Genomic DNA, 27,452 nt, shown 5'->3' with positions numbered 1-27,452 from the left:
AAATGGCTTACGAGAGTATACATCGTGATATGGAGGGCCAGGCAACTCCCACTTGACCTGAGAATAAGCATTCCAGTTCTAATATACAAGAATGAAGGGACTTTCACCATTGTGGACAGTACAGAAATAACAATATTCTGTTCCACTGCATGAAAGTGCTAGAGAGGATCATTGATAAACAAATACAAAGAGCAGTAGAAAGCAAGACAGAAGATGACTAGTTTAGATTGAGATCAGGATACAGACAGATAGTGGAGAACAAGTTGGAGATGAGGAAAGCTAGGCATTCCTAGATAAACTATATAACAAGATATAAAGAAAGCTGATTTGGCCAGTCCTGCGTGGACCCAGACACAAGTAAGAACAATCTTGAGAACACACAGAGGGGGTTCCCTGTAGGTGTTGTGCATTAGTTTTCAGTTCTGAGCCCATTAATGTTCATACTGAGGATGTCAAAGAAGCTGAAGTTTAAGAGTCCCAGAAACATTGGAAGAATTAGTACAGAATATGCACTGGTGACCCAACTATGGACAGTGTTCAGACTCTCAGAGGCTTCCCAGTAGGAATGAATAAGTGTTAAGTTCTGAGCCCACTCTTTTTTATACTGGTGATGCCAAAGAAGCTTAAAAATAAGACTTGCAAAACTATAGTTCAACCAGTGCTTCTGTATGACATAGAAAGCTGGGCAGTGAAGGTACAACAGCAGAAGAAGCTTGAGATGATGGAGACGTAGTGCCTGAAATGAGTAGAAGGATGCATATGTGGGACAGGTGACGAAATGACATCAGAACAAAAGCCAAAATAGCCCCAATTGCAGAGAAGGTCAAAAAGAGTAGAGTACAGTGGTGTGGTCACATGTGCAGAAAAGCAGATTTGGTGTAGAAGTTTTGGGAGAAATAGGAAGAAGGCAAGTGGAGATGAGGATGTCCAGCCAAAAGATGGGGAATTGTGTGAGAAAAGATCTGCAACAGTCGGGCACGATTGTGAAAAAAGTTAGGAGAGTGGCTGTTAATCGAGGCATGTGCTGACAATATGACACAAGACCTTGACCCTCATTTAGAAAATGGGAGTGAAAGAGGTTGATCATGATAATAATGATGATGATGGCTTCATTTAATGTTGGCAGTATGAAGAGTAATAATTACGCTGCACTAATGTAAGCTCCTTAGAGTTCTTGTGTGGTTTAGTAAGTAGACTGGCAAATTTTGCTGCACAATGGCTACGTAGGAATGACTTCTTCCTCATAGCTCCAGGGTACAGTACTCAGTCCTGCCTTCTGGTCATTGTCTGTGTGGAATTTCATACCCTCCCATGTCATGCATGAATTTTCTTTGAATTTTCCAGTTAATCTTATCACTCAAAACCATGCAGGTTAATCAGGTACAGTAATTCAAATATATGTTTACCCTTGTGCTTAAGGCTTAGGTCACAGCTGGAAAGGGAACATTTTACACTTACACAGTTCATAGATTATTTAATTAATCTAAATGAATGTAGTTTGGTTAGATATTTTGCCGATTTTTGGAGGCTTGCTAAGCTCTTCCCCTCTGGTTAAGATATTTCCTGAGCTATGGAGTCAGCTGAGATAGATATTTCTTCTAAATGTTATGATTCTTACAAGGAAATATTTGTCCTAGAAAGGAAAAAGAGAAACTTTCAGCAACTGCTTGAGAGCAATAAGGGTTGGTTTGAGTAACTTCATGGTTCCAGTTAATAATAACCAGATCTCGAAGCAGGATCTACTGATATTTTTGTACAAAGAATCTAAATGAGATGTGATTTCCAAATTGTTTTGATTTTATGTAAGTGAAGAAGTAAAACTGGTAAGCAGTGCTCACTGAGCAATAAGGGCAGTATACTTTCAGAAGGGCATTTGTAAAGTGAGTTTTTAATATCCAAACGACACATGATTACCAGACTGTGTTTGAGATCCGTAGATTAAGATATCAGTTGAAAGACTGAGAATCTGTAACTTGCACTGTCAAGAGTGGACTGTAAGAAAGAAGTTCTATTTAAATTTAAATCTCCTAAGATAAAATATATTATGTTTACTTAATGAAGGTGTTTCTTATTCTTTATACAGAAGTTTCTTTCTCACTTCGGGTGCTTATGTGAGTAGTTAATAGAATGACTCAAATTTTGTTGTTATTACCAGTAATAAACTCTACAGCAATATATTTGAGTTTTGTCCATTTTTAAGTGAAGTGTTAAAAATATAACAGTTAATGATATGTGAGATCAGCAGCACGTGACCAATTTAATGCCTGGTCAGTTATTGGAAAAGGTGAAGACACATCTTTTCAAATTCCAAGGATTATGATTGTGATCAAATAGTAGAACTGTAAGTGTGAATGTGAGGGAGTATATAAGAGCACTGTCCTGCTTCATTCCCATCCCACCCCCAATACCCCTGTCCTCCCTGATTTATCCAGTAAATCTTCTCTGATCTCTACCCACAGTTGCACCCTCAAGATATGTCTCTTAAACATCCAGCCACATAAAATCTCCTAACCCTCTGTACCTCACAGACCGGAAAGTTAGTACTTCAATATTATTGGAAGTCTTAACAATGCCCTTATACAACTTCCCAAACAAACACAACACACATCCAAGTGATAAAATGCTCATCCTGTCACAAGTTAACCTGTCCTACCTCCTTTCCTCTTCACCTCCCCTCACCCCATGCAACCAATATCAAACATATTAAAAAAAACCTCTCTAACCCATAATTACACCGCCATGTTTTACCCCTACTTCCTTAGCTTCTCCACTAGAAAACTACCACTATACCCCCCCCCCCCCATAATCAGACCAAATCCAACCCCCACAGCCTATCACTATCAGGATCAATCTTCTTTATAATTACAAAGATTCAGAAACATACTTCTCTTTCACTAAAAAAAAAAAAAAAAAAAATGAATGCTTCCTTCATACCATTCTCCATAATCTTTATGCTCCTGTTGAAGTGTAACCTTGAACCTAACCCAGGCCCAACAGCTACCTTTCTGCAACAACAGAACCACCTTATCCCTATACTGGCCTGTGTCTTCCTCAATGCCCACAGCATCAGAAGCAAGCTAGCAACATAAATGCTTTTATTTTCCAGCACAACCCAGACATTCTAGCAGCCAGAGAATCCTGGGTTAAACAAGATTACTTGTAAAAATAGCACTGCTGCAGCCGGATACACAAACCGTTTCCAATTTATTAAAAATAATTCCACAAATGTAGATTGAGCGCTTTCTTCCCTGGAAGTAGGGATTTCATCAGAATCTGCCATTACATACCATATTTCCCCTTAAATACTAAATTAAAACATGACATCATCCAATTAAGCACATAAAGCAACATATACCCCATAAATTTTAAAACACACATTTTTATTTGTTTAAAAATATACTACTAAAACATTTAAACTGCATTACTAATATTTTTTTAAAAAAAAACACTTAAATATTTAATATAAACTGCACATATATAATAAAAAACTGATGCCAAAATCTTCTACATACAAATTATTTCACAAAAGCTGCTTTTTTATGTAACAAGGGCTTAATGGAGATTTTATCATTAAATTGGAAACGGTTTGTGTATCCGGCTGCAGCAGTGTTATTTTTACAAGTGCTTTAGTGACTGGCAGCACTGGTTGGCTCTAGGTGGACTTTTTAAGATTACAAGATTCCCCCATATTCCAGTACTTTCTGACCTCCTCTAGGTATGTCAGTTATGCCAGACCAAGTAAACAATCTGGTGGAGGCTCTCTAATTATGTTCAAAATAACCTAAAGCCAAAAAGTTACTGCCAAGGAAATTCCTCCTCCTGCTCAAACTGACTGGATTCCCCTAAAATTTCCAAAGACACCTGTCTGGAGCGTTTCTCCCCTGGCCTCCACAGAAAATAGGTCTGTCCTAGTCGGACTTTCCCTGTCACCAAATATTAAATTAATAAGTAAAACTCACAAAAGCAAACCTATCTACCACCCCCTTCTTCCCTAAACAGATTCAAATCACTCATCATTAACATCCTGAATAATTGGCACATGTAATAATGCAATCATTCTAGGTGACTTCACCCTTAATTATCTTGGCCCTCTTTCATCCAACATGGGTTCTTTCCTAGCAAATCTAGATCTCCTTTAACTCATAAAAGAATCATGAAAGCCTAACTTCAGATCTTCCAAACACTCCGCACTCAACCTTAATATTACAAACATACCAAAATCCATCTCCAACACAAATATTTTCCCACATCCTTCGGTGGCCAATTCCCAGTCACTTTTACAGTCACCAATCATTGTTTAAAACTACTTCCAATATTAAAAGCCTTCAGAAAACTGTCTTATAGTGACAAACTCAAAACTATCTCACAGCCCACAAAGAGAACCATATACTCTTGTTAGATAATCATAATACAGCAGCTGAAAGCCTAACCAGCTTTCTTCTCCAGCTGCAAGACAAATTCTTTCCACTTATTCATATGATCCTCCCAATTAGAATCTGCACCTATTATCAAAGGTGTACCACAAGACTCCATTCCTGCCCACCTCCTTTTCATATTCATAAACCCACCAAAATTGAATGACTGTCCACCGAAGTGAAGCATCTTCTCACTGTAAGAGATGGTGTGGCAAAAATGGAAATGAACCGTAACAACTGAGAACCAAACCTCCTATATAGCTTTAAATAACCTAGCCAAACAGTCCATCTGAAGGCACAAAAGCAATCTCCAGGTAAAGAAACAAATCACTCTCTTACATTACCCCAAACACTTTAAACTTTTTATTAGAACAAAACTTCCTAGTGACACCCTGTTTATAAACACGATTCAGGTTAGTACAACAAAACTTTCCCCAGAAGATATCCATAAAGAATTTGGCATTCTTTAGTCAGTAAATCTCCACACCCCCCACAGATCATGAATTACCCATCCCCCACCACCATTCGTCCTCCTGTTCCACTTCCACTTCAAGTTCATATGATAAAAGAAGTACAGAGAAGTTTGTACTCAACTCTAAAATATTGTACCAACACCCACCTGGATCTGACAACATAAACCCAACCAAAGGATACCTCTCACTTCCATCCAGTATCCATCCTCACAACTCTGGGCAAACTCTCCCATGAGAGGGGAAGATGTAGGTGATCTCTACAGTGATATATGAACCAGAGAAGAATGCACAGGACCTAGAAAGGAGTCTTGTAGACCCACCTAGCTACCCAGAAATGACTCTGCTTATGCAGCCACATAATTATTTTCATATTTCCTTATTTAATCAGAAAATAGAAGTTATGTCCTTACCATAACGTTCCATGTGGAGTGTTCATCTCGCCTTTGTTCTTACACATGGGTTCGGAGCCGATCCTCGGCTCCGTGCCGGCCTCTTGCAAGCTCTGCATCGAGAAGAAGCTCGAGACAATCTAATACCCACAATCCCCCTCTGCCTTTACCTCAGATCTAGTTTGCAAGCAAACCAATCTCCAGAGAGAGCACATTCATGCTTACATCACATATGCACAGAAATAAGAGTCTATACATAACTATATATAGAAAGAACAAATAGACATATATATATATATATATATATATATATATATATATATATATATATATATATATGCCAACTATGTACACAACATCTGCAAGCAGTAGCAGAATGCTCCCGGCCAGGCATCAAAGAACGTTCTTCTTAAGGGCGGGAGGGTGGGAATGTAAGAACAAAGGCGAGATGAACACTCCACATGGAACGTTATGGTAAGGACATAACTTCTATATGTGATAGTGTTCAATCTCGCCGTTTGTTCTTACACATGGGTAGCGTCCCTAGCTCCTTGTTCCTGAGGAACTCACGGAAGGACGTTCTTGAGCACAGTGGAACCAAAGGTTGCCCTGTCCCTAGAAGCCTTGTCTACCTTATAATGAGAAATGAATGTATGTGGCTTAGACCAAGTAGCAGCCGCACAAATAGCGTCTAGTGGTCGGCGGGCTGCATGAGCCAAAGATGTAGACACTGACCTTGTGGAATGTCCTTTGGGTTTGTGCAAAAGAGTTTGATTTGAAGAATCATAGACATAGATTATACAATCCGTTAACCACTTAGAAAGAGTTCTTTTGGTAACTGCTAGTCCTTTCCTGCTATCAGCAAAAGCCACAAAGAGTTGATCAGTTTTCTGTGATCTTTTGTTCTATCCAAGTAAAATCTTAGTTGTCTGTGAACATCTAATTTGTGCAACATATACTCCATTTTGTTGGAGTGATTTTTGAAGAAAGTGGGTAATTCAATGGACTGATTAATATTGTTAATAGAACACACTTTAGGGAGGAAGGATGAATTAGTTCGAAGAGAAACTGTCAGAGTGAAAGATCAAATAAGGGTGCTTGATGGAGAGAGCCTGAAGTTCAGATACTCGCCTAGCGGAAGTAATGGCTACCAAAAAGAGAGTCTTCCAGGACAAAAATTTTAATGGGCAAGAAGAGGCAGGTTCAAAGGGGGCAACATTAATTTAGATAACAACAAATTTAGACTCCAAGGTGACGTAGGAGATCTGACTGGTGGTCTAATATGAAAAACCCTTTTAAAAGGCTTTACAAAGTCTGTGGGCCATAACAGGAGCCCCACATTCTTCCACATGGAAATTTGAAATGGCAGCCAATTGAACTCTTAGTGTAGCAGGAGAAGCACCCTGATGGAATAAGTCCGTTAAAAATTCTAATATTTTATTCAAAGGAGCTATAAAAGGATCCACTTGCTGTGTATTCGCCCAGAATACAAATCGCTTCCATTTACTAGAATATGTTTTAGTAGTGGAAGCTTTATGAGAAGCCACCAAAATATTCCGAACTGCTGGCGAAAGAAGATCAGACCTGGCTAAGTTGGGAATTGGAGCAACCAAGCTGCTAGATGGAGGGACCGGAGCGCGGAATGGGGAGCCCCTGACGAGTGAGTCAATAGATCTGGCTCTGGGTCCAGAATCCAGGGTCCCCGAATGCAGTGTGTCTTCAGGAAGGGAAACCAAATTTGACGAGGCCAGAATGGGGCAATGAGGATTATTGTCCTGTGGAGGTTTCTGGCTTTCTGGAGAAACTTTGATATCAGGGGAAATGGAGGAAATGCATGCAGGAGTCCCGGGGGCCAATCGTGAATCAGTGCATCCCTGGGGACTTCCCTGGAGGTAATAGGGCAAAGTAGCTCCTGCATTTGGCGTTCATTGGAGACGCAAACAGATCGCAGGAAGGCTGGCCCCACGTGCGAAAAATCCTTTTCGCCACTGACTGTTTTAGGGACCACTCGTGCGGTAATAGAATTGCTCTGCTCAGCCTGTCGGCTATGACGTTGGATGACCCCGGGATGTGCGTTGCTATTAGAAAGCGACCCGTGGACTCCGCCCACTGCCAGATTCTCATGGCCTCTCTGCATAGCTGATAGGACTTGGTTCCCCCTTGCTTGTTTATGTACCAGACTACCGACATGTTGTCCGTCTGAACTGCAATAGTTCCTAGAGGAAGAAGGGGAGCAAAGTGTTGCAACGCTAGAAACACTGCCCTCAACTCTAGAACATTGATGTGCAGATTGTACTCCAAATTGGTCCATTCGCCTTGGACTGTCTGTCCCTGAAAGATGCCCCACACCCTATCAGGGAAGCGTCCGTGGTCACCGTAACTGTAGGTGTGGGTAGCACAAATGGTCTCCCCTTGGAAAGGTTGCACGTTTGAAGCCACCAGTTTAGATGTGTCTTGCATGTTTTTGTTATAAGAATCTCGTGTGTTAGAGGTAGTTGTTGAAACGACCATTGTGCAAACAGTAGCCATTGAAGAACTCTCATGTGCAGCCTTCCCAAGGGTATTGCAATAAGGGAGGCTGACATGAGTCCCAAAACCTTCAGTACCAGTTTTGCTGGAGATTTCCTTGACAAAAGTAGAAGACGTATGTGAGTCTCAAGTGATATTATCTTTTCTGGGGGAAGGCTTAGAATTAACTGGCGTGTGGTTAATTCTGCTCCTATGAAAAAAATATTTTGTGATGGCTGAAGCAAGGATTTTCGAAGTTTACGGAAATCCCTAGGTGAACACACAGTTGAAGAGTAAAGTCTCTGGCCTGTAATAGTTGGCTGGGTGGTGGCAGAAAGGAGCCAGTCGTCCAGATACGGAAACACCTGGAATCCTTGGCGTCTCAAGTGAGACGCTACCACTGCCATGCATTTGGTGAAGACCCTGGGGGCTGAGGTCAGACCAAAGGGCAGGGCTCGAAATTGAAAGTGACTGGCCCCCAGCCGGGCGCAAATGATCTCTGGATGCCCTGGCCATTTTGATGTGGTAGTATGCATCTTCTAGATCTATTGAGCACATCCAGTCGTCCTTCTGTAAGAATGGAAGGATCGATTGAAGCGTGACCATTCGGAACTTTTCCTTCCTGACGAAGGTATTGAGGTAGCTTAGGTCCAGGATGGGCCTCCAGTCCCCTGTTTTCTTTGGAACTAAAAAGAACCTTGAGTAAGTCCCGAATCCTTGCTGGTCCGCTGGGACTGGTTGGATGACTCTTTTTTTCTAGCAGCTTTGAAATTTCTATAGCTGCTGGCTCTCGCAGATGGGGCGGTACATCTGGGAGTCTTTTCTTTGGAATGGGATGGGATAGAAAGGGTATGTTGTAACCTCTGGTAACCACGCTTTTTACCCACTTGTCTGTAGTCACATTTTGCCAGGCCTGAGGGTATAAAGCTAAGCGACCCCCAACTGCCTCCAGAGCAGGACAGTCGGGCCTCCTCTCAGGAGTGCTGGAAAGGTTTACCAGGGAGTGTATCCCTGTCACCTTGATGTTGCGGACCCCCTCTGCCGCCTGGGCGGCGTCTTCCACCTCTGCCCCCTCCTCTGCCTCTAGAGGGGGCATCTCCCTGTGTGCCTGGGAAAGCTCCTTGGGGTTTTCGAAACCACATTTTTCCACCACGTTGCCCTTTGGGGTACGGTCTGGTTGGGGTGGAAAAACGGACTCCGACGGCAGACAGAGTCTTTCCCTCCTGTTCACACCGGGTAAGGGTCTCCTTTACTTTGGGGCCAAAGAGAGTGGCACCGTCAAATGGGGCGTTAGTAAAGGAAGACTTGAAGGCTTCCACAAAGGAACATAAGCGCATCCAGGATTGTCTGCGAAGAGCAATCGCTGAAGCTGCTGCCCTACTCGAACCTTCGCTGCGTGAAATCAGCCTCATGGACGAGTTCACAATGGATGTAAGGGTATTAAGTTGCTCTGTCACTTTCTCTGAGACAGCAGCATCTGTAGTACCCTGGAGGGTATCTCCCAACTCTTTGACTAGATCCCTCTGTAGACGTGTAAAATGGGTCAAATAGTTCAGGGATCGCATGGAAAAAGCCGCTGAACTAAAAATGCGCTTCCCGTACCTATCCATCGTCCTAGAATCTTTATTAGGGGGATGGACAGATGAGGAAGACTCTGACATCTCCTTTTTCGTGGCCGCTGCCACCACCATAGCGTCCACTGGAACTCCTTTTGTCAAGTAGGACTTGTCCTGAGGTGCCGTGATGTATTTATTGGGTTTCCTTGGGACTGGTTCCACTGTGTCAGGAGCCTCCCACGCCCTTCAAGCAATTAGTTCCATTAATTCATCGAAGGGCTGAGTGACCCAGGAGGAGGAAGGGTGAGCACCAAATGCCTTCAGCAAAACTGACTCATCCTCAGAAGGGGGAAGGGACTGCCAGTCACCTCTCTGTTTCAGGATCTCCAATATGTCCGAAAAAGAGACATCTTCTGAAGGTGACTTAGGGGACCCTTCTGACTCATCTAAGTCAGTATCAGATGTCAAGGATTCTTGTGGAGAATCCAAGTGTCTCCTCTTATACAATCTTTTCCTAGGGACTTCTTCGTGGGGAGCATCCGAAGAAGCCTCCGAGGAAGATGGGGCACCCTCCAGGGGTGGCTGAGACACTGGTGCCCGACGCTTGGATGTGGCCGTGGGTGCAGAGGAGGATAACGGCCCTTTATGGGGAGGAGAGGTTGCTTCCACTGATGTGGTTGTCTGGGTAGACAACACCTTCCTCATTAGGTCGAACGCCCCCGGGTCCCGCATCGAAGAATCTCCGGTTCGAAGAAATGGGAAGAATCCCCGACACAGGCACGAAGGCATCGACCCCGAGGACGGAGCCGAATCGATCCGCGCCGAGGCCCCGAGGGGAAGAGTCGGAACCAAAACGTCGGTTCGACTCTCGGCCCCGGAACCAAGGACAGATCGTCGGCTCTGAGACTCCGGTATCGGGTCCGACGGAGTCGAGGTGAGAGGAACAGACCGAGCAAGACGCGGTTCTGGACCCGAGGGCTCCACAATCAGAAGATCAGCCTCTTCCGGCTCCAAAGACTGAACAGGTCTCGGAGGAGAAATGGATGGAGACACTGGGAGGCCTTCAAGTTTCGACACCAACTGGGTGGAAACCGAAATAAGTTTGGACAGGGCCGAATGCTCCAATAACTTCTGCACCACACGATCCACATCGATATCAGAGAGTTTGGAAGAAGAACGGGTCGAAGGAACTGAAGACGGAGCCGACCTCAATAAGGTCGAAGGAGGGAGCTCCATCACCGGTTCCAAGACTCGAGGCTCAGGAACCGATACCAGTTGAACACTCGGCCCAAGTCTGTGGAACCGGTGATCTAACCTTTGCTGAAGAGCTCGGAGCCGATGACTTGGGCTCCGGCGTCTTCGATTCCTTAGAGGATTTTGATGCCTGGTCAGAAGCATCCAGGGCCTCCTGAAAAGAAGGTTTTAATAAACCTCTGTCCATGAGTTTCCTGCCTATCTGTCATGACCCTCCCACTAAAAGAGTGACAGATAGAACAGTCCTCTTGCAAGTGGAGAGGGCCAAGGCAGTAGACGCAGGAACTATGGTTGTCAGTCACTGACATTTTCTGGCCACACTGACAACGCTTAAATCCTGATTTTACCTTATCAGACATTTTACAAGAAAAAGACAAGTCCAGTAATATAGTCAAATCCGAGAAAAAAAGTGTCAAATCCGGTTTAAATGTCAAATCCTTTTAAATTTAAGAAGGGTTGTAGGCCCCGAAAAACTCTAACCGATAAAAAAGATTAACGGTACCGAGAATTTAACCACTCAACACACAATCACTCAGTATATCAAGATATATCAAGTAGAACAAGAAAATCCAATAAAATATAACAAATAAAGTTATATCTTAGCTTTAGACGCTCGAGCTAGCTCCCAGCGATGCGAACGCAGCAGCGGCAAACTAGATCTGAGGTAAAGGCAGAGGGGGATTGTGGGTATTAGATTGTCTCGAGCTTCTTCTCGATGCAGAGCTTGCAAGAGGCCGGCACTGAGCCGAGGATCGGCTCCGAACCCATGTGTAAGAACAAACGGCGAGATTGAACACTATCACATTTAAATGTTTATCCACATCAGGTTCAGTAATGACAAGAATGTGAACTGGCAGTGTTTGAGGCATGATGTTCATCTTTGCAGGTGTGTGCCTATCCCCAAATGCAAGAACTTCAATAAAAAGGTTTGTATTGCTGATTAGTAGAGATAGGATAAACGTAAACAATAAGACCTGTCAAGACAAGTCCTCTTCATAGATCAACTGATACTGCAAGAACTTGCTATTTATGGTAAATGCCTTGCACATCTGTGCTTAGTTTGGAGCTTGGCAATATAACAATGTTTTCTTGAGTATTCCTACATCCCGCAAACTATACACTGTGTTAAATATTTCCTTTTTGCTAATATGTCTTTCTTTCGCAATGTTTCTCCACAGAGTTTGCTTGTTTATTTAAAAAAGTGTGATTCTCCTTGATTTTTTGCTGTAGTAATATTGGTGCATTTTATTTTAAAACAGGGACTTGAAACCAGAAAATATACTCTTAGATGCAGAAGTAAGTATGTTTTGCTCTTTAGAAGAGAACGTGTAATTAATAAATTGACTATTTGTAATAATAAATTAACTGACATCTTTCTGTTAAGCAGCAACATTTTTGAACAGTCAGAACTTACTAGAGCCAATCATGTGTGCCTTAAAGTTAGTTTATAGAGGATAATGGGTGCCTAGTGGTGCTTAGAAATGTTGTGAGGTATTTAAAGTATCACCAGCAAATGTAAAGTGATTGTCCAAGATTTTTAAATATACCTTAGGCAGAATTCATGAGGATCCTTCAAACTAGAATTAGTGTGTGACCCTGATTTTAATTCTTTGCAGTAAATGGAGCTTCTGGGTGTTTCACTTTAGAAGAAGACCCCATTCCTTAAAGTTTTAGCAAATTAACACAATACCCACTAAAGGCTGTATGGGACAGTAGTATCTCACATATAGCAGCATCCATGTACAGAGAAACTGTTCAGTCAACTTGAACTGTTAGAAAAGAAAAAAAGACAGTCTGCTTTCCTAATAGATATATGGTTGCATCCGTTACTCTGAAGATATTCATGTTGTTAGCCCTTGACATTTTTATAATCTTTCTGATGGGTGTATGACTGCTGTTGAACTTTGTTTGTTAGGTTTTTGCGTATGAACATTGCTGTAGCAAGGTGGCCATTGTGAGTGAGGTTCCTACGTAAGAACCTTGTTATAACAAGGATATTATTTAGTGATTTTCATGTATTAATGTTTGTTAAATTACTACTGTAACCATGTAGACATGTTTTTATAGAGTTTCATATACTTTATGCCCAGATTACGTTTAACATCTGAAGTTACTTAGCTCATTGCTTGCAGCTTTGTTTAATTAAGCCTTTTTATAATATATTTCTTTTGTTTCCAGCTTACTTGTTTTTTTATTTACTTACAGCTTTTATTTCCATCAGAATGTAATCTTAAGACCCTTAAAGGTGTGCCTAGCTCTGCATTTTATGGCCCCCAATGATTGCTTGACTTGTGTTGTTCCTAGATCACTGTGTATGTGGGCTTAGAGCAAAGAACAACACTGCAATTGATTTTCCTTAACATCTTTTTTTAACTTTCACTTTCTTCTGTTTTTTTAATAAGATAACTTTCACTGTTACACGGTTACGTTGTCCAAGAAAAAGACATAAAAATGGTGTCTGGGTTTCAGAGTAACAGAGCATATGTAACAAATAGGTTCATACTGTAGGACTAATTTTTTTGCCTTATAGGCCATTATAAGTCTAGCCAAATTTCCCAACCTATATGGTGTTTTGATTTCCATTACCCCTTCATGGGTTCTGTTTGTATTGCACATGGTGATAATAGTGGGGATGATAACAGATATTTATAAGGGCCCAAGCATAATATATGTCATTTAGTAGCTGCCATTTTCCATTAGTAGAATAAGGGGTAGCACTGGAGTAAAACTTTTTCCCCCAACAATAAATCCAGGTTAAGCTTGAATATGGGCATGGATGAGCTTTGTTTTACATGGATAGAGAGTATGGTCCAAAGCACTGGTATCTTCTGCGAGATATACCTGTTTCTCTAGACCATTCTGTTGACGTTGCAAAGCAGGTTTAGATCCATGGACCAAGTATTTCTAGTGCCTTTTGATTTGCTGGTATGTAGTAGGTCCATTAGGGCTGGGTCAGAGGATGGATGCTTTGCATGCCACACACAGATCACCTCTTAGCAGTCTGTGAGAGACTTGAGCATAGCGATAGGGTTTTGAGACTGTGTATGTATGGCAAATTCATAAAACTGAGTATCCTTTTTGTAAGATATCTGTGTGGGTATTCCAGCTGCTGCATATATCTAGGAAAGATACTTGCAAAGGGGAATATTATACTCCATGACTGGCCTAATGATGGCTGCATAGAGAGGCACAATAACATCCCTGGACCTAGAAACAATACCCTTGATAATAAGCTGTGCAATGAACGATAGGTTACTGTTCACATAAGCTCCCAAATCCCTAACTCTTGGGTTAGCTCTTAGGGATATATTCTCAGTGTGGTAGTTCCTGGGGAGCCGACTCACCAAAGGAAACAGTAAATAATTTTTTGCAGTTAGCTTTAGTTCATTATTCTGGCACCTATAACTGCACTGAACATGCAGTCATCCTCAAACTTAGTCAACCAGTCTTTTAGTATTGGCTTTAATTGACAAGTAGATGTCAAACAGGAGTGGTCCAAACACCAAGCCCTGGTAGTCTCCAGTTGTGACTGGTCTTGTTGTGGAGATAGCTTCAACTGTTTTTTAAACACCTTTTTGCAAAAAAATGCAACCCCTACTAACTGTTATGTAACACCTCAACCTAAAATTGTAAAAGATGTGTCCAGTCTATGTAATTATGTTAAATCTTAAGCTTCAATGCTGTGTTACTAGTCAGTGTTAAGTTTAGTACTATCTATGTAAATTTGCATTAAGTTTGAATGCTATCTTACTAGTCAGTGTTAAGTTTGGTACTATGTAAATTTGAATGCTTCTGTATACACCTTATATTTTGCTTAAAATTTAACTGTGGAGCTTTTCTCCCCGGGCCTCCACCGAAAATGGACATTCATCCATTTAGACTTTCCCGGTCAACAAATGTAAAATAAATAATTAATCACTTGTGGCTGAGGCAAACTTACATTTATATAAAAGTGATCAAACCATATTAACAAGTTCATAGTTACAAACATTATGCATCACAGATATTGTTCTATACTATACAATCAATCGGACATTACATAAACTGTTCAGTTTTGTGCCTTCTCTTACATCTCATTCCTCCTCCAAAACATTCATGTATTGTTCCCACAATTTCCATTTTTTTTCTATGTAATCTACTCCTACCCTTTTCTAAAGATCCCACTTCCTGGTGTTTTATCTCTGTTACAGTATTATCTACTTCAAGCATGGTTGGTTAAGACATTATTCCATTTTGTAGAAATTGCTTTTTTGGCAGCCACCAGAATTAAATTTAACAAGGCCTTACTTTGTCTAGGCAGTTCCGATTCTGTATCCCAGCTCAACAGTATAATTTTCTAAGTTATACTCATTTGCTCACCCAGTATTCTTGACAGAGTTCTCTGTAGAGAATTTTTAAAGGCTGCCAACTCGTTACACTATAAAGATAGATGTTCTCAGGTACTTCTTTGTCATGTACCTGAGGAAAATTCTTTGGAGGCTGCTAAGGGTGATGACACACCACTGGACCCCAGTAATCAAGGAGCCTCAATCCTCACCACTGGCACCAGTGGGGTATGTGCACTGGGAGAATGACAAGTACACACACACAGTATTTCCAGATGCAGCTCTCTGCATCGTGCAATTTTCCTTAAGAGCATACAGAGATCACAGTCAGGGGGTGGTTTCTCCATCTTTCTCCAGATCCCCAATAAGACTCCTCACTGGCACAGCTATAAAGTTGAGATCTTAGCTGAGTGGCCAAGCCAAGACCTCTCCAGCACCCTCGATGTCTAACCAGTACTTCGTGTCCCTGCCCAAGTAGCTGACAGACACACTCTTTGAGGTTTGATTTACACACATACACACACACACACCCACACACACACACACACACACACACCTGTGAAAGACTGGCACAGGCTTACTAACTATTCCCCCTTTTGCCCAGACTATAAGGTAGTTATCACTGCCACCAGCCAACTCCTTATCAGCTACTTTAAGGCCTTAACAAAGGGTGTCCAATCTTACTCTGTAATATTAATATTAATATTAATACAAATAGTAGTTTGACCAGGAGCAAGGCTTTTTAGGAGTTGCACACACAGTGTCACCAAATAAATATGCAAGTACTCTCAAAACTTAAATATCTCTACACATATCAGCCAGAATGAAAGTGTTAAATATATTTAGGAATAATAAAAGAACAAGAAAATACTCAGTATATATTCACAGTGACATCAAAGTCCAAAATCACAGGAAATATTTAAAACACCACTGACAGATAGTCTCAAGTAAATAAAGAAAATATTTAAACTAAGCTTCACTATATTCCTGACTGTATCTAAGAGAATTACTATACCCTAGTTAACTTAATTAGAGCAAGGCAAATGTTGTGGTGAATGGTTCTTGCCAGGTCCAAGACCGAATACAGAATGCTGTCTCTCACTAAGAGATTTTTTAAATTAATATCTCAAATATTACTGCTGGGATAGCTTGCAGAATGATATCATTTCTTGTCATCTGGCTCTAGTTCCCAGATGAACCCCCCCACTGTAGGAGTCTGGCAGAATTTAGTATTTACCTGTGCAAATACATAGACCTCAGATATTTGGCAGATGCTGGAAGTCATAAAACAATTACATTCCTCCACATTTCAAGACTAGTAATTATTTCACCCTAAAGACAATACAGAAAGCTCCCTAGTTTTAGACATAGTGTCTCCCTGCTGAATTGAAGCTGAAAGATTCCATCTTTTATGACATATCTGTAAAGTAATTTAATTTCAGTTATTTTTCTGAAGTTAACCTCCTGTATTCCAGTTTCCACTGTTAAAATATATACATTTTAAACACTTATAATAGTGTTTGTACATTTCTATTCTTTTCCAGTAGGGCACACTGTGGATCCATTTTAAACACAAGCCTTTTGCAAATACGCTTTTCAACACACACATCTGTACAAGCAGTTGAATATAAATTCATCACATAAGCATCTTACACATATCATTTCGATATTCACCAATGACATATAATTATTTACAAAATTACAACTAACTGGGCTGGCAGTATCTCCTTTTGTCACAAGAGGTATAAAAGTATCTGTGCAAGCACTTCCAGGCAAAAATCCACAGTCTTCTAGAGTTTGTTGCATATTTGGGAGCCATAGATATGTCCTTCCATTGTTTCTTTGTAAATTGCTTAATCTCTCTTCCCAATTTTGTTGACCTCCTCTGATTGATCCCTATAGTTATTGTGCAATATTTTATATGCCCAGTTAATTATCCCTTTTTTAACAGTAGCTTCTGTCCTAGGTTCAACTAAAAACTCAAGCAGTGCAGATCTTTCACTTAGGATTCCCTTTTCCCTTTCTCTTTGCCTCATACCTCTCAACCTGGAAACATCAAAAATCTGGACAAAGCCCATGAAAAATAGGTACAAATGTGTACGCTGATTAACATCTAATTTATGTAACCCCACCCACTCCAATGGAATTGTGGGATACCAACTTTCAAACGTAACTGAAGAACAGGTGACCAAAATATGACATCAGAGTCCCCCCTGCAGCCATTCCAATGTGCCATTACCTGGCTATTTCGTCCCATTTACTATAAACACTAATGTGTGCATACTGCTTTATTTCTACAATGATTATTTGGATTTTATTTTTACAGCACAAGCACAACAATGCACCAACACTAATAGACACCAAAGCAATACTGTCTCACAATGAAAATAGACTTGGCATTAAAACTTGTCTGCCCTTGAAACTCACATTCATTGAAACAGCATTGAAACCCACACCACATCCAAAGAAAATGCATCTGGCCAGTGGTGGATATTGTCATCTTTGGGCTGTTTTCAAATCATTCGCCCCTTGCACACAAAACAAGAAACATACATGTGTTCTTTTCTTTGCTACACCTACCTGACTATTAAATTATATTCCTTGTATAATACAGCACACTTGTTAGACAGAGCGCATTTTAAATTTATTGTTTGAACATTTTTCCAGTAGACTGTACTGTAGGCAATGAAACAAAATGCATGAACCAATAATGATAAAACTGCCCAATTCAGAACATTTCCATCATAAAAGTCTACTTCCACACCCACACCCACACCCACACTATAAATAGAATGACAGCAGGGTAAGCCATAGGCATCTTGCACAGCTTCTCGCACTTATTTTCAATTTCTTTTTTTTTTTTGGGGTGGGGGGGGGGGGCAAAAGATCAAAAACCAGGGACACATTTTAAACATTGCTTGTATAATTTTATAAAGTTGCTAGAATAAAATGTGTTGCCACCATGCATTTCACTAGTAAGACTTGAACCCAGGACCCTGTGTACTACAGTCAGGGCAACATACCACTATGCTAAATCAGCAGCTTCCTGAAAAATAGGAAGACTGAAACTTACTGGCTGTCATTTAGTGAATTCATTTCTCACTTCTCACCACAGCTGTCAATTCTTAGCACAAAAAACCTGGGGGAGTACAAATTCAGTTCTCACCACAACTCTCAACGGTTAGCACAAAAAACCTGGGGGAATACAAATTCAGTTCTCAGTCACTATAGCGCTCAACTCTTAGCACAAAAAACCTGGGGGAGTACAAATTCAGTTCTCACTACAGCATAACTCTTAGCACAAAAAACCTGGGCAAAGCTCACAAGTGGTGGTGGCTTGGGACTTTAGGCTCTTTTTACCTGTACTCAAGGTACAGGGTTTGAGCCTGAGTAGCTCTAGCTATTGAATGGGGGACATTTTCACACACACACTCACACACACACACACACACACACACACACACACACACACGGCATGAACTTACTTCAGTGTTTGTTAATTGACCGTTTGTTTCTGATTTTACAGCAGCATTCTATTTCAAATTCATTTAAAGTTTCCACATTCTTGTAAACATCACTTCAGACTAATCAGCACCAGGAGCATGAAGCACTGATCAAATCAAACACTTTCAGGATGTGTATGTGAATGTATATATAGTTAATTAGGCTGACAGTTTTAGCAATTTGGTAATAGATGTCAACATTCAGGAAACAGATTTCCAAACCAAATTGTATAAAAAATTAGTAGCATAAGAGATCTTGCATTAACATGTATTTTCTGAAAAATATGAAAAGTGCAGATGTTATGACTTTCATTATCTGTTGTCTCCAATTCCATCTCAGTCACAAATTTTCAAGTATTAGTAAGGTAAGTGAAAGCAAAATTTTAAAGAAAAACTAGAGTCATTCATGAAAATTATGGCTAGAGTTTTCACATATATATAGTCTTTTACTGGTACCCATCCTCTATCATCCACTGTCTGCTATATCCTGATACCTTTTCTTGACCTCCATAGCAAGGCAAAAAAATGTTGAGGACACTATGGTATGGCACTATCCTCATAACAGGAGATTTTTTTTTTTTTTTTTTTTTTTTTTTTTACCTGCACTCAATTTTTCCCTGTATGCACTGTGTGCAGTTATGTAAGTGCATTTCATATATGTACGTACATTCACACACACACACACACACACACACACACACACACACCTTAGACAGCTCAGTTTCCTTACCATATTTGCCGATTGCTAAATCATCTGGATTCCAAACCAAGCAAGTTCTTATTTCATTCTGCGGCCATTCCGCTCACTCGCATTTGAAGCAAGGCCAGCATTTCAGTCCCAAACCAGGTAGTCCCAAACCATTCCCACTCGCATTTGAAACAGCCAGCCTGCCGGAAATGCGTGAGTTCCTTGAGCTCAATTCCGACAGGCTGGTAGAGGGAGCTGATGTCATTGCGCATTCTGGAATCTCCGAGGGAGCTGACATCATCGCATACGTGATATGACGTCAGCTCTACAAGCCGCGGAAATTAAAAAACAAATAGAAAAAAAATCTTAAGTGAAGGGGTGCCACTCGGGAATCATGGCACCCCTTCATTTGAACCCCAAAACTTGGTAAAAACTGAGTAATTTGGCATGGTTGAGAGGTCTGCTTTGCCTATACTTTGATATCAGTTGTAGCTTCAACTATTCTTATCTTTTGCTTTCTATCCATAAGGCATTTGGCAATCCAGCAGGTCACATATGGGTTTATTCTTAGTTTGCTTATGTTTTCTACTATGTCCAAGTAGAGATTGTGTCAGATAGCTTGGCCAGGTTGAGGTATGCTGTGTGCACTGCTTTACCATTATCCATTGCCTTGGTGATGCTTTCAAAGAAGTCTTACCAGGTTGAGTAAGTATGACCTTTCTTTGAATCCGAACTGAGATGGGTACAGTGTTTAGAGGTTCCCTATGTCCTTATTTTATTAACCTAATTTGAGTATGACCTGCCGTCAAATCCAAACTGAGACAGATAGTGTTTGGAGGTTCCCTATGTCCTTATTGATTAACTCCATGATAATCCTTTCTATGACTTTGGATATGAGGCTGGTCAGACATATGGGTCTGTAATTGCCAAGATCAATGGAGTTTCCTGCTTTGTGCATTGGGATGTCTACTGTTGTTTTCCACTTGCTTGGTTCAAAGCCTGTGTACAGTTTTGTTAGAGATTGGCTAAGTCATTCTTCATGCTATTCAGGATGCATTTGGGAATATTGTCAGAAACTACAGATGCAGTATTTTTAGCTTTTGAAAGCATTTGTAGGACTTAATCATGTGGGATAGCTGAGGGGGGGTGTCAGTTTCAGATATTTCTTGTGGGATAGATGTGGGAGGGGTTATTGTCCCACCACTGGGGTTTGATTCTGGGGTTTGCCCTGTATTTGTTTCTGCAGGAAACCGCTGCATCTCTACAGTTGTTTACATGCTGGTACCATGTGATTTTGTATGATTCAGCATAAGCAGCAGAATTTCAGGGTTTGGTGTGGATTTGAAGCTTACAAAGTTTCACTTAGAAGTAGATAGTTTGTCTTACAGAAGTTTCAAAAGGTACCATGAGCAGAGGGGGCCACTGGTTTCAGCTGTATTAACAATGAGACAGCTTTATGGTCAGACCTAACAAGGGATGATGATAGCAATAGATGGTGTAATATGCACCCATATTGGTAAGGACACGGCCCAAAATGTTGTTTCTAGCAGTGGGTAGTCCACTTGTTCCAGGGTATTTGTGTTGAACATGTCTATGAATCTCTGTGGTTGTGCATACACAGTGGTATAAGTTACCCTTTCAATAGATGGGTAGTTAAAATCACCTATGAAGATGTACTTGAAATTAATATTGTGAGATTCCATCTGTTGTGGCTTTATTGGGTCATAGCTAGGCACTATATGTTAAGGAACCCTGCTGTTTGTGATTTGGACATGAAGAAGCTCTAGAGCATCAAGATGCTTAATCAGTCTCAATATGTGTAAGAGTGAGATGCCAACATCTTTCTCCCCCCTTCTGTACAGTGTGTGGTCCAAAGGTATGGAAGGCATTATAGCCCCTTAAAGCAGGTGTGCTTTCCACTGCTTTAAACCATATCTTAGACACAACATAGACATCTACATATTCCAGGGTGAGGAAATCTTGTAGAGAGTGAAGTTTCTTGTTTAGGTTCCTAGCATTGATCAGCAACACCTTCAGATTTTGTTTTGCTTGTTTCATTATGTTGGTAGGTTTATCTGGTTTACCTCCCCTAAAGAAGGCTCTATAGAGGTGAAGAATGTCTTTGCCAGTATACACAAAAATAGAGAAGATAGGTGCAGACCATCCCTGACAAAGCAGTGAGGTCCGTCGGGTTGACAAATATTGGACCCCCTTGGAATGACACCAAAAACTAAACCAAATATTATCAAGTCAGTTATTTTTGCTCATATTTGAGCATCATTCTTGGAGAAGGTAGCAGACTTCTCAGAACTGGGCTCATACCTGCCTGGGACACATAATTAGAGAGTTCCCTCACGTCTTTCTTCATATAATCCAGGCGGTATGTCTCAAGTCATTGACATGCACATGTACAAAGACAGAGTCATACCTGTACCTGTTACTCAAAAACTTGACTGAACGAGTGATTTGACAAATCTTGGCACCAGACAATCAACTAGCTATCACTTTGTCCTTGCTCAGGCTGGTAAGTGGTACATCTGTATGCCTTACAATGGAGTCAACAGTGACTAGGATGTTTGATTAAGTAGATGACTTCCTTATGGGCTCAGCATCCGTAACTTTGGTGCCCCTTGCAAATAATACAAAAAAAATCTTATCAAACAGAATAATACAGTATAAACAGTTGGATAGTCATAGATCCTACAGCAGAATTACAACACTGCTACTGATGTGACAATAAATATAAGATAATGGCACCAGACAAGACAGAAATTGAAGTGAATGAACTTATGATCTAAATGAAGTAATATGCATTTAAACACTTAAATGAGGCACAGACACCACAGAATTATTTTATTTGACATTTGATTACCGGAAATGTCTGACTGGGTCCAGGGCAACCCATTTTCAGCAGAGGCCCAGGGAGGAAAGCTCCAAGTACATGTAAAAATAAATATTAATACAGAAGTTAAGACAATAAAGACAATAAACTTGTATAATAAAGCATGTGAAGAACAGAAGAATATTAAGTTACAAGCACAAATTATTACATTAAATAGAGTACATTATTATAGGAGGAAGATTAGACTATAAGACACTAGTTATAAATTGATAGTAGTGACAATCACTGAAACACAAGAGAAGAAAACTACATATTCCTTTACGATCTCTTGTAACGTTTTGACACACTAGACTCAAATGTTAATAAACAGAGCAAATCAGAATATATATATGTATATGTGTATGTATATATATATATATATATATATATATATATATATATATATATATATATGTATGCATACATCTATTTATATATCTATCTATACACACACACACACATATATATATATATATATATATATATATATATATATGTACACACACACACACACACACATATATTTATATATATGTATGTATATTTATATATATATATATATATATATATATAGGTTTACTGTTGAAATTCCGAATTCGCTTCAGTCGACCGTTCATCAGAGCGTCAACCCAAAATGCTGAATTCGGAATTTAGAAACAGCAACCAAGGTGAAAATTAATACATTGACATCTGTAGTTCAATGTATTCGACATAGCAGGAGGTGACCAGTCACCCATGCTATGCACATTAATATAGTGTTACACTCTACAGTCAACGGTACATTGATTGTACTATTTTACAGGGTGGATATGCCCCCCTGCACCCCCAAACCCCCTACAAAGTATATATACCAACTCCGAGATCTCACTACATTGAAGAAATGGTTTAATTCCATGTTTCTCACTGAACTGCGATCTCCTCTCAAAATTACGAACCCAAATACTCGAACTACACTACCCATGTGAGGTAGTATAGTTGATCTATTTGGGTTCGCACAACTGCCTCTTTGAAGACTGCAAGTTGACATTGTCACTCTCGATAGACTGCAGTTTGCAAATCTCAGTGTAAACTATATATATATATATATATATATATATATATATATATATATATATATATATATGTGTGTGTGTGTGTGTGTGTGTATGTATATTTAGAAGTTATGTACTCACCATAACGTTCCATCTGAGTAGGTGACTTCATTCGGATGCAACCTGTGGGTATCGGATCCGATCCCGAAGGCCTGTCGGCAATGCAACCAGTGTGTTTACATTGACAGCAGTACACTATTTGTACACCCTGATTCAAATATACAATTTAAAACCCAAGTAGATGCAACATGTTCCACCATGAATATTGTATATCTGGCAGTCTGCCAGGTATGCAATGCATTTTATGTGGGCAAAACCAATCGCCAGCTGAAGGATAGGATACGTGAGCACACATATCATATGAGAAAAGGTAACACAAAGAATGCATTGGGTAAACATATAGTGGAGTTAGGGAATACACACACTTTCCTGTTCAGGGCACTAGAAATAATTGAACCTTGCATTAGAGGTGGAGACATAAGAAACCACACAGAAGACAGGGAAAGCAAATGGATTACAAGACTGAGGGCAGACAGGGGGTCCGGTTTAAATGAGAGGGCTTCAATTAAACCAGCTCTTAAAAAAAGAAGGAATATAAATATTAGACACAGATAGTATAGGGCGCTGTGTTTTTTATGTATCTTTCATATATGTTTTAGAAGTTCTTATATGAATCAAAATGTTGGTATTTTAATTGCACATATTTGTACCTATTGATATGTTGTGGTTTAATTGATATGTTAGTTTACATAGTTTTTTAAGAAGTATATAGATGTACATGTATATGTTTTAAACATCTATTACATATGTATATATTTATTTTATGTTCGTCTGACAATTGCTTGAGCATTTTACAGAAATTAGATGACTTGATTCATAGTTTTTAAGTATGTATGACTTTCAGTGATTTTATGATGTGACATACATTTTTATTTGTTAATTAATAGTTAATTGATTTCTGCTGATTGTATATATATGAGCACTATGGGAAGCAGCACTTTGATCTGAAGAAACTCATTTTGTGAGTGAAAGCGCTCATCAGCTGCAGCATTGTTTGGTTATCGTGGATTAAAGCTTTTTTGTCTAACAAGAAACTCTGGTTCATTGATCTGCTGTGCTCTCTCACACATCATCGTTGTTTGGTATATATTATTTCAAGTTTAAGAGTGTGTGTGAGCACTTTATCCAACCAAGGTACACTTTGTTGTTTGAAGTCTTTGTCATTTAGTTTTTTGTGCCCTGGTGGAAGCGGATCGACCGGCAAGCCAACGAACGTGATTTATTTGACTTTTTTATATTACTAACTATCTTGTTTACCAATATATCGTGCATATATCGTGCATATACGAATTATGGAGAAAGAGTCTAGCAATGTTGACATAGAGCTTGATTATGAGCCCCGGGGTGTAGACCTGGGCTCATCAGCTCTTTTGACGAAAAGATTTGAGCAGCAACTGCAATGCTCTAAGGTTGCATCCTGGCAACTAAATAACACGTTGCATAATGATGAGGAGAACGCGCCTGTGGCTGATTTGGAGAGACTACAACGCTTACTAGACAAACTGGAAAAAGACTTCGGACGCCTGAAAAGGTTACAAACACAACGGATGCATTTCCTTTATTGCCTTGAACAGAGAATAGTGCCGAGAGGTCTCCGGGTGTTCAACATGCCAAATCAGGGGGATCAGCATCCCGAGCTGCTGAAGAAATGGCAAATGATTAACTTAGATGTCAGCAAGCAATACATGCGGTTGTTAGTGGATTATTTCCTGCCAGAAGAAGACGAACTGACGGAAAGTATCAAACAGCAGAGGTTGGACATTTTTTCGTTATATTCTGATGCCCTAGTTACACCACTGTTTGAGAGCTTGCTGGACGGCGTTTCGGCGCTAGAACGCAAGCTTCTCCAACAGAAACATAATAAAATAAGACGTGACCACAAGGATTTTTCAATGGGTCACGTCTTTGTATGGCCCAGGTTTGGTGAAAGGGACATTAATGATTGTGTACAGAAAGAGAATGTAGTGAGGAATGGTGTAAATAGTGATAGAACGAATGATTTTAATAATAGGAGCAGTGCAACTGAACGAGGTATGCAACCTAAGACTGATGTGATAGGTATCCCTGTAGTACATGAGAATATACGGGCTCCGAGTAATAACATAAGCAGTAGCAATAGTGTTGTTTTGAATGAATCACTGAATGTAACCTCGGACAGGCTATTGAGTGATTCAATAGACACAGATGATGTTATCAGTATTGTACATGTGGATGGTGACACAGTTAATAGTAGAACAAAAATGAAGACAAAAGGTACATCACTGAATAGTCCAACACGAATGAATTTATATCCTCAGGTGGAGATTATGAACAAATCATTGTTACCAGATGAGAGGGTAGTGAGACCTAAAGTGAACAATAGGAATCCCAATGTAATGGGATCAGTACATGATGGGATTCCTTTTCCATTACCTGTAAGGAAGGACAAGGGCCTAAGAAGAGGGAGGTCCCTAAGCAGAGGGAGGCAAAAAAGAAAGGCCTCAGAGGACTTTCAACCACAGCATACCATCAAGAAGATGTGGAGAAACAAGATAGGACAATGAATAGACCAATTGCAATGAATGGTAACACCAAGGAAGCTAATTCATTAGTTTGTAATATATCTAAATATGAATTAACACAATCTGAAGTGAGTTTATTAGAGAAAGGCTTAAGTTTCATTCCTAGTGGGAGTAGTAATCTTGTGGATACAGTGTTAGACACCAAATTGTTTTGTAGGAATCTAATGCTTAAGTTATTGTTTCAGAACAACACCACAGATACGATTAATGATAGTGAGGCACCTTTAGCTTTTAAAAGATTAAGTAGCTATGTACCGGTGAACCACCCATTGGTTGAGGCTTACCTTAAATTGACTGAAGATGAGTTGCATAAGTACTTCTACGGAAAGCCTAGGTTTAGGCATAGTGATAATCTCAGCAGGGGAGAGAGAACTAGTCTACGAGAATTACAATCTAATAAGGTGATCACAATCAGACCAGCGGACAAAGGTGGTCAGGTTGTGGTGATGGACACCACATTTTATTATTCAGCAATGACGAAGTTATTAAGTGATCAGTTCTATTTAGGGATTGATCTCTCTATAGTGAGAAGTATGATATTTGAGATAGGGAATGAGCTTCTTGACATGTTTAATGGTAAGATTATTGATAAAGAGTTGTTTGACTATCTCACGATTTCTAACCCGCTTATTCCTGTCATACAAGGCTTTCCAAAGATACATAAAAATGTCAGTGACCCACCCATGAGACCAGTGGTATCTGGACAGGGTTGGGTCACTGAACATATATCTGTATATATAGAAAAACATCTACGCCCTATACTGAATATGAACCCGACTATATTGAGGGATTCGAAACAATTTTTGCTTGAACTTTATGATTGCATGAAAGATGGGATGAATAGTGATGCATTGATATTGGTCACATTTGATATTCAATCACTGTTCACAGTACTACCCAACGATTTGGGCATTAAATATGTTAGACAGTATCTACTGGACAATAGTACATTTGCACCAAGCCAGATAGAACTTTTGACACATTTATTAAACATTGTACTTGAGAACAATGTTTTTATGTTTGACAAGACAATATACAAACAACAAGCTGGGGTAGCCATGGGTACGCCATGTGCAAACAGCTATGCCAATATGTTTTTGGCATATTGGGAGAATGAAGTGCTATTTAAGACCAATGAATTCAAGCGTTCTAGTATATTCTACAAACGTTTTGTAGACGATGTGTTTATGTTATGGAGAGGAGATATTGATTCGTTATATGATTTCCATAGGATGATCAATGGCTTGACCAATTATTTAGTGTTCACTATGTGTCATTCAACACACAGACTAGACTTTTTAGACTTGTTTATTGAAAAGATGGACAATGGATTGTTGAATACAGGGGTGTTTCGTAAACCATGCCATCGCAATACCATGCTATTGAGAGCAAGCATGCATCCCAATCATATATTTGCTAACATAATTAGAGGACAAGGTATGCGTGTCTCCAGGCTTAATGCCACTGAGGCAGGCTTCGAAGGAGGCATACATGACTTGAAAGAGAGATTAAAGGAGAGGGGTTACAGTGATAGAGAGATTGTAAGGCAATTTGAGGACATGCATGAGCTCAGGCAGAACAGAGCAGCACCATACTATGGACCTAGACCTATGTTAGACAATGATGTACCAACTGCTAACAATGTCGTTAGGATTTCACTACCTTACACCAGTGATAATAGAATTCTTAAGGATATATTTTGTAAACATTGGTCTATACTATGTACAGACGATGGAATCAGGCAGGTG

At 40.0% G+C, this 27,452-nt stretch overlaps 1 protein-coding gene across 2 annotated transcripts in view; it reads left to right on the top strand.

Moving 5' to 3' along the window:
- Positions 1–27,452, top strand: part of SGK3 (serum/glucocorticoid regulated kinase family member 3) — a 3,149,190-nt gene that overhangs the window by 2,725,433 nt on the left and 396,305 nt on the right. For both annotated transcript variants that reach the window (XM_044067369.1, XM_044067370.1), the window contains exon 13: positions 11,855–11,891. In XM_044067369.1, coding sequence (XP_043923304.1) covers positions 11,855–11,891 — 37 coding nt within the window. The remainder of the gene's footprint in view (positions 1–11,854; positions 11,892–27,452) is intronic.

This window comes from Protopterus annectens, chromosome 3.part1 (assembly GCF_019279795.1).
Source record: "Protopterus annectens isolate FY-2018-M chromosome 3.part1, PAN1.0, whole genome shotgun sequence".
NCBI lineage: Eukaryota > Metazoa > Chordata > Ceratodontiformes > Protopteridae > Protopterus > Protopterus annectens.
The sequence above is the reverse complement of the archived record's forward strand: the minus strand, read 5'-3'. Positions and strand labels throughout refer to the sequence as shown.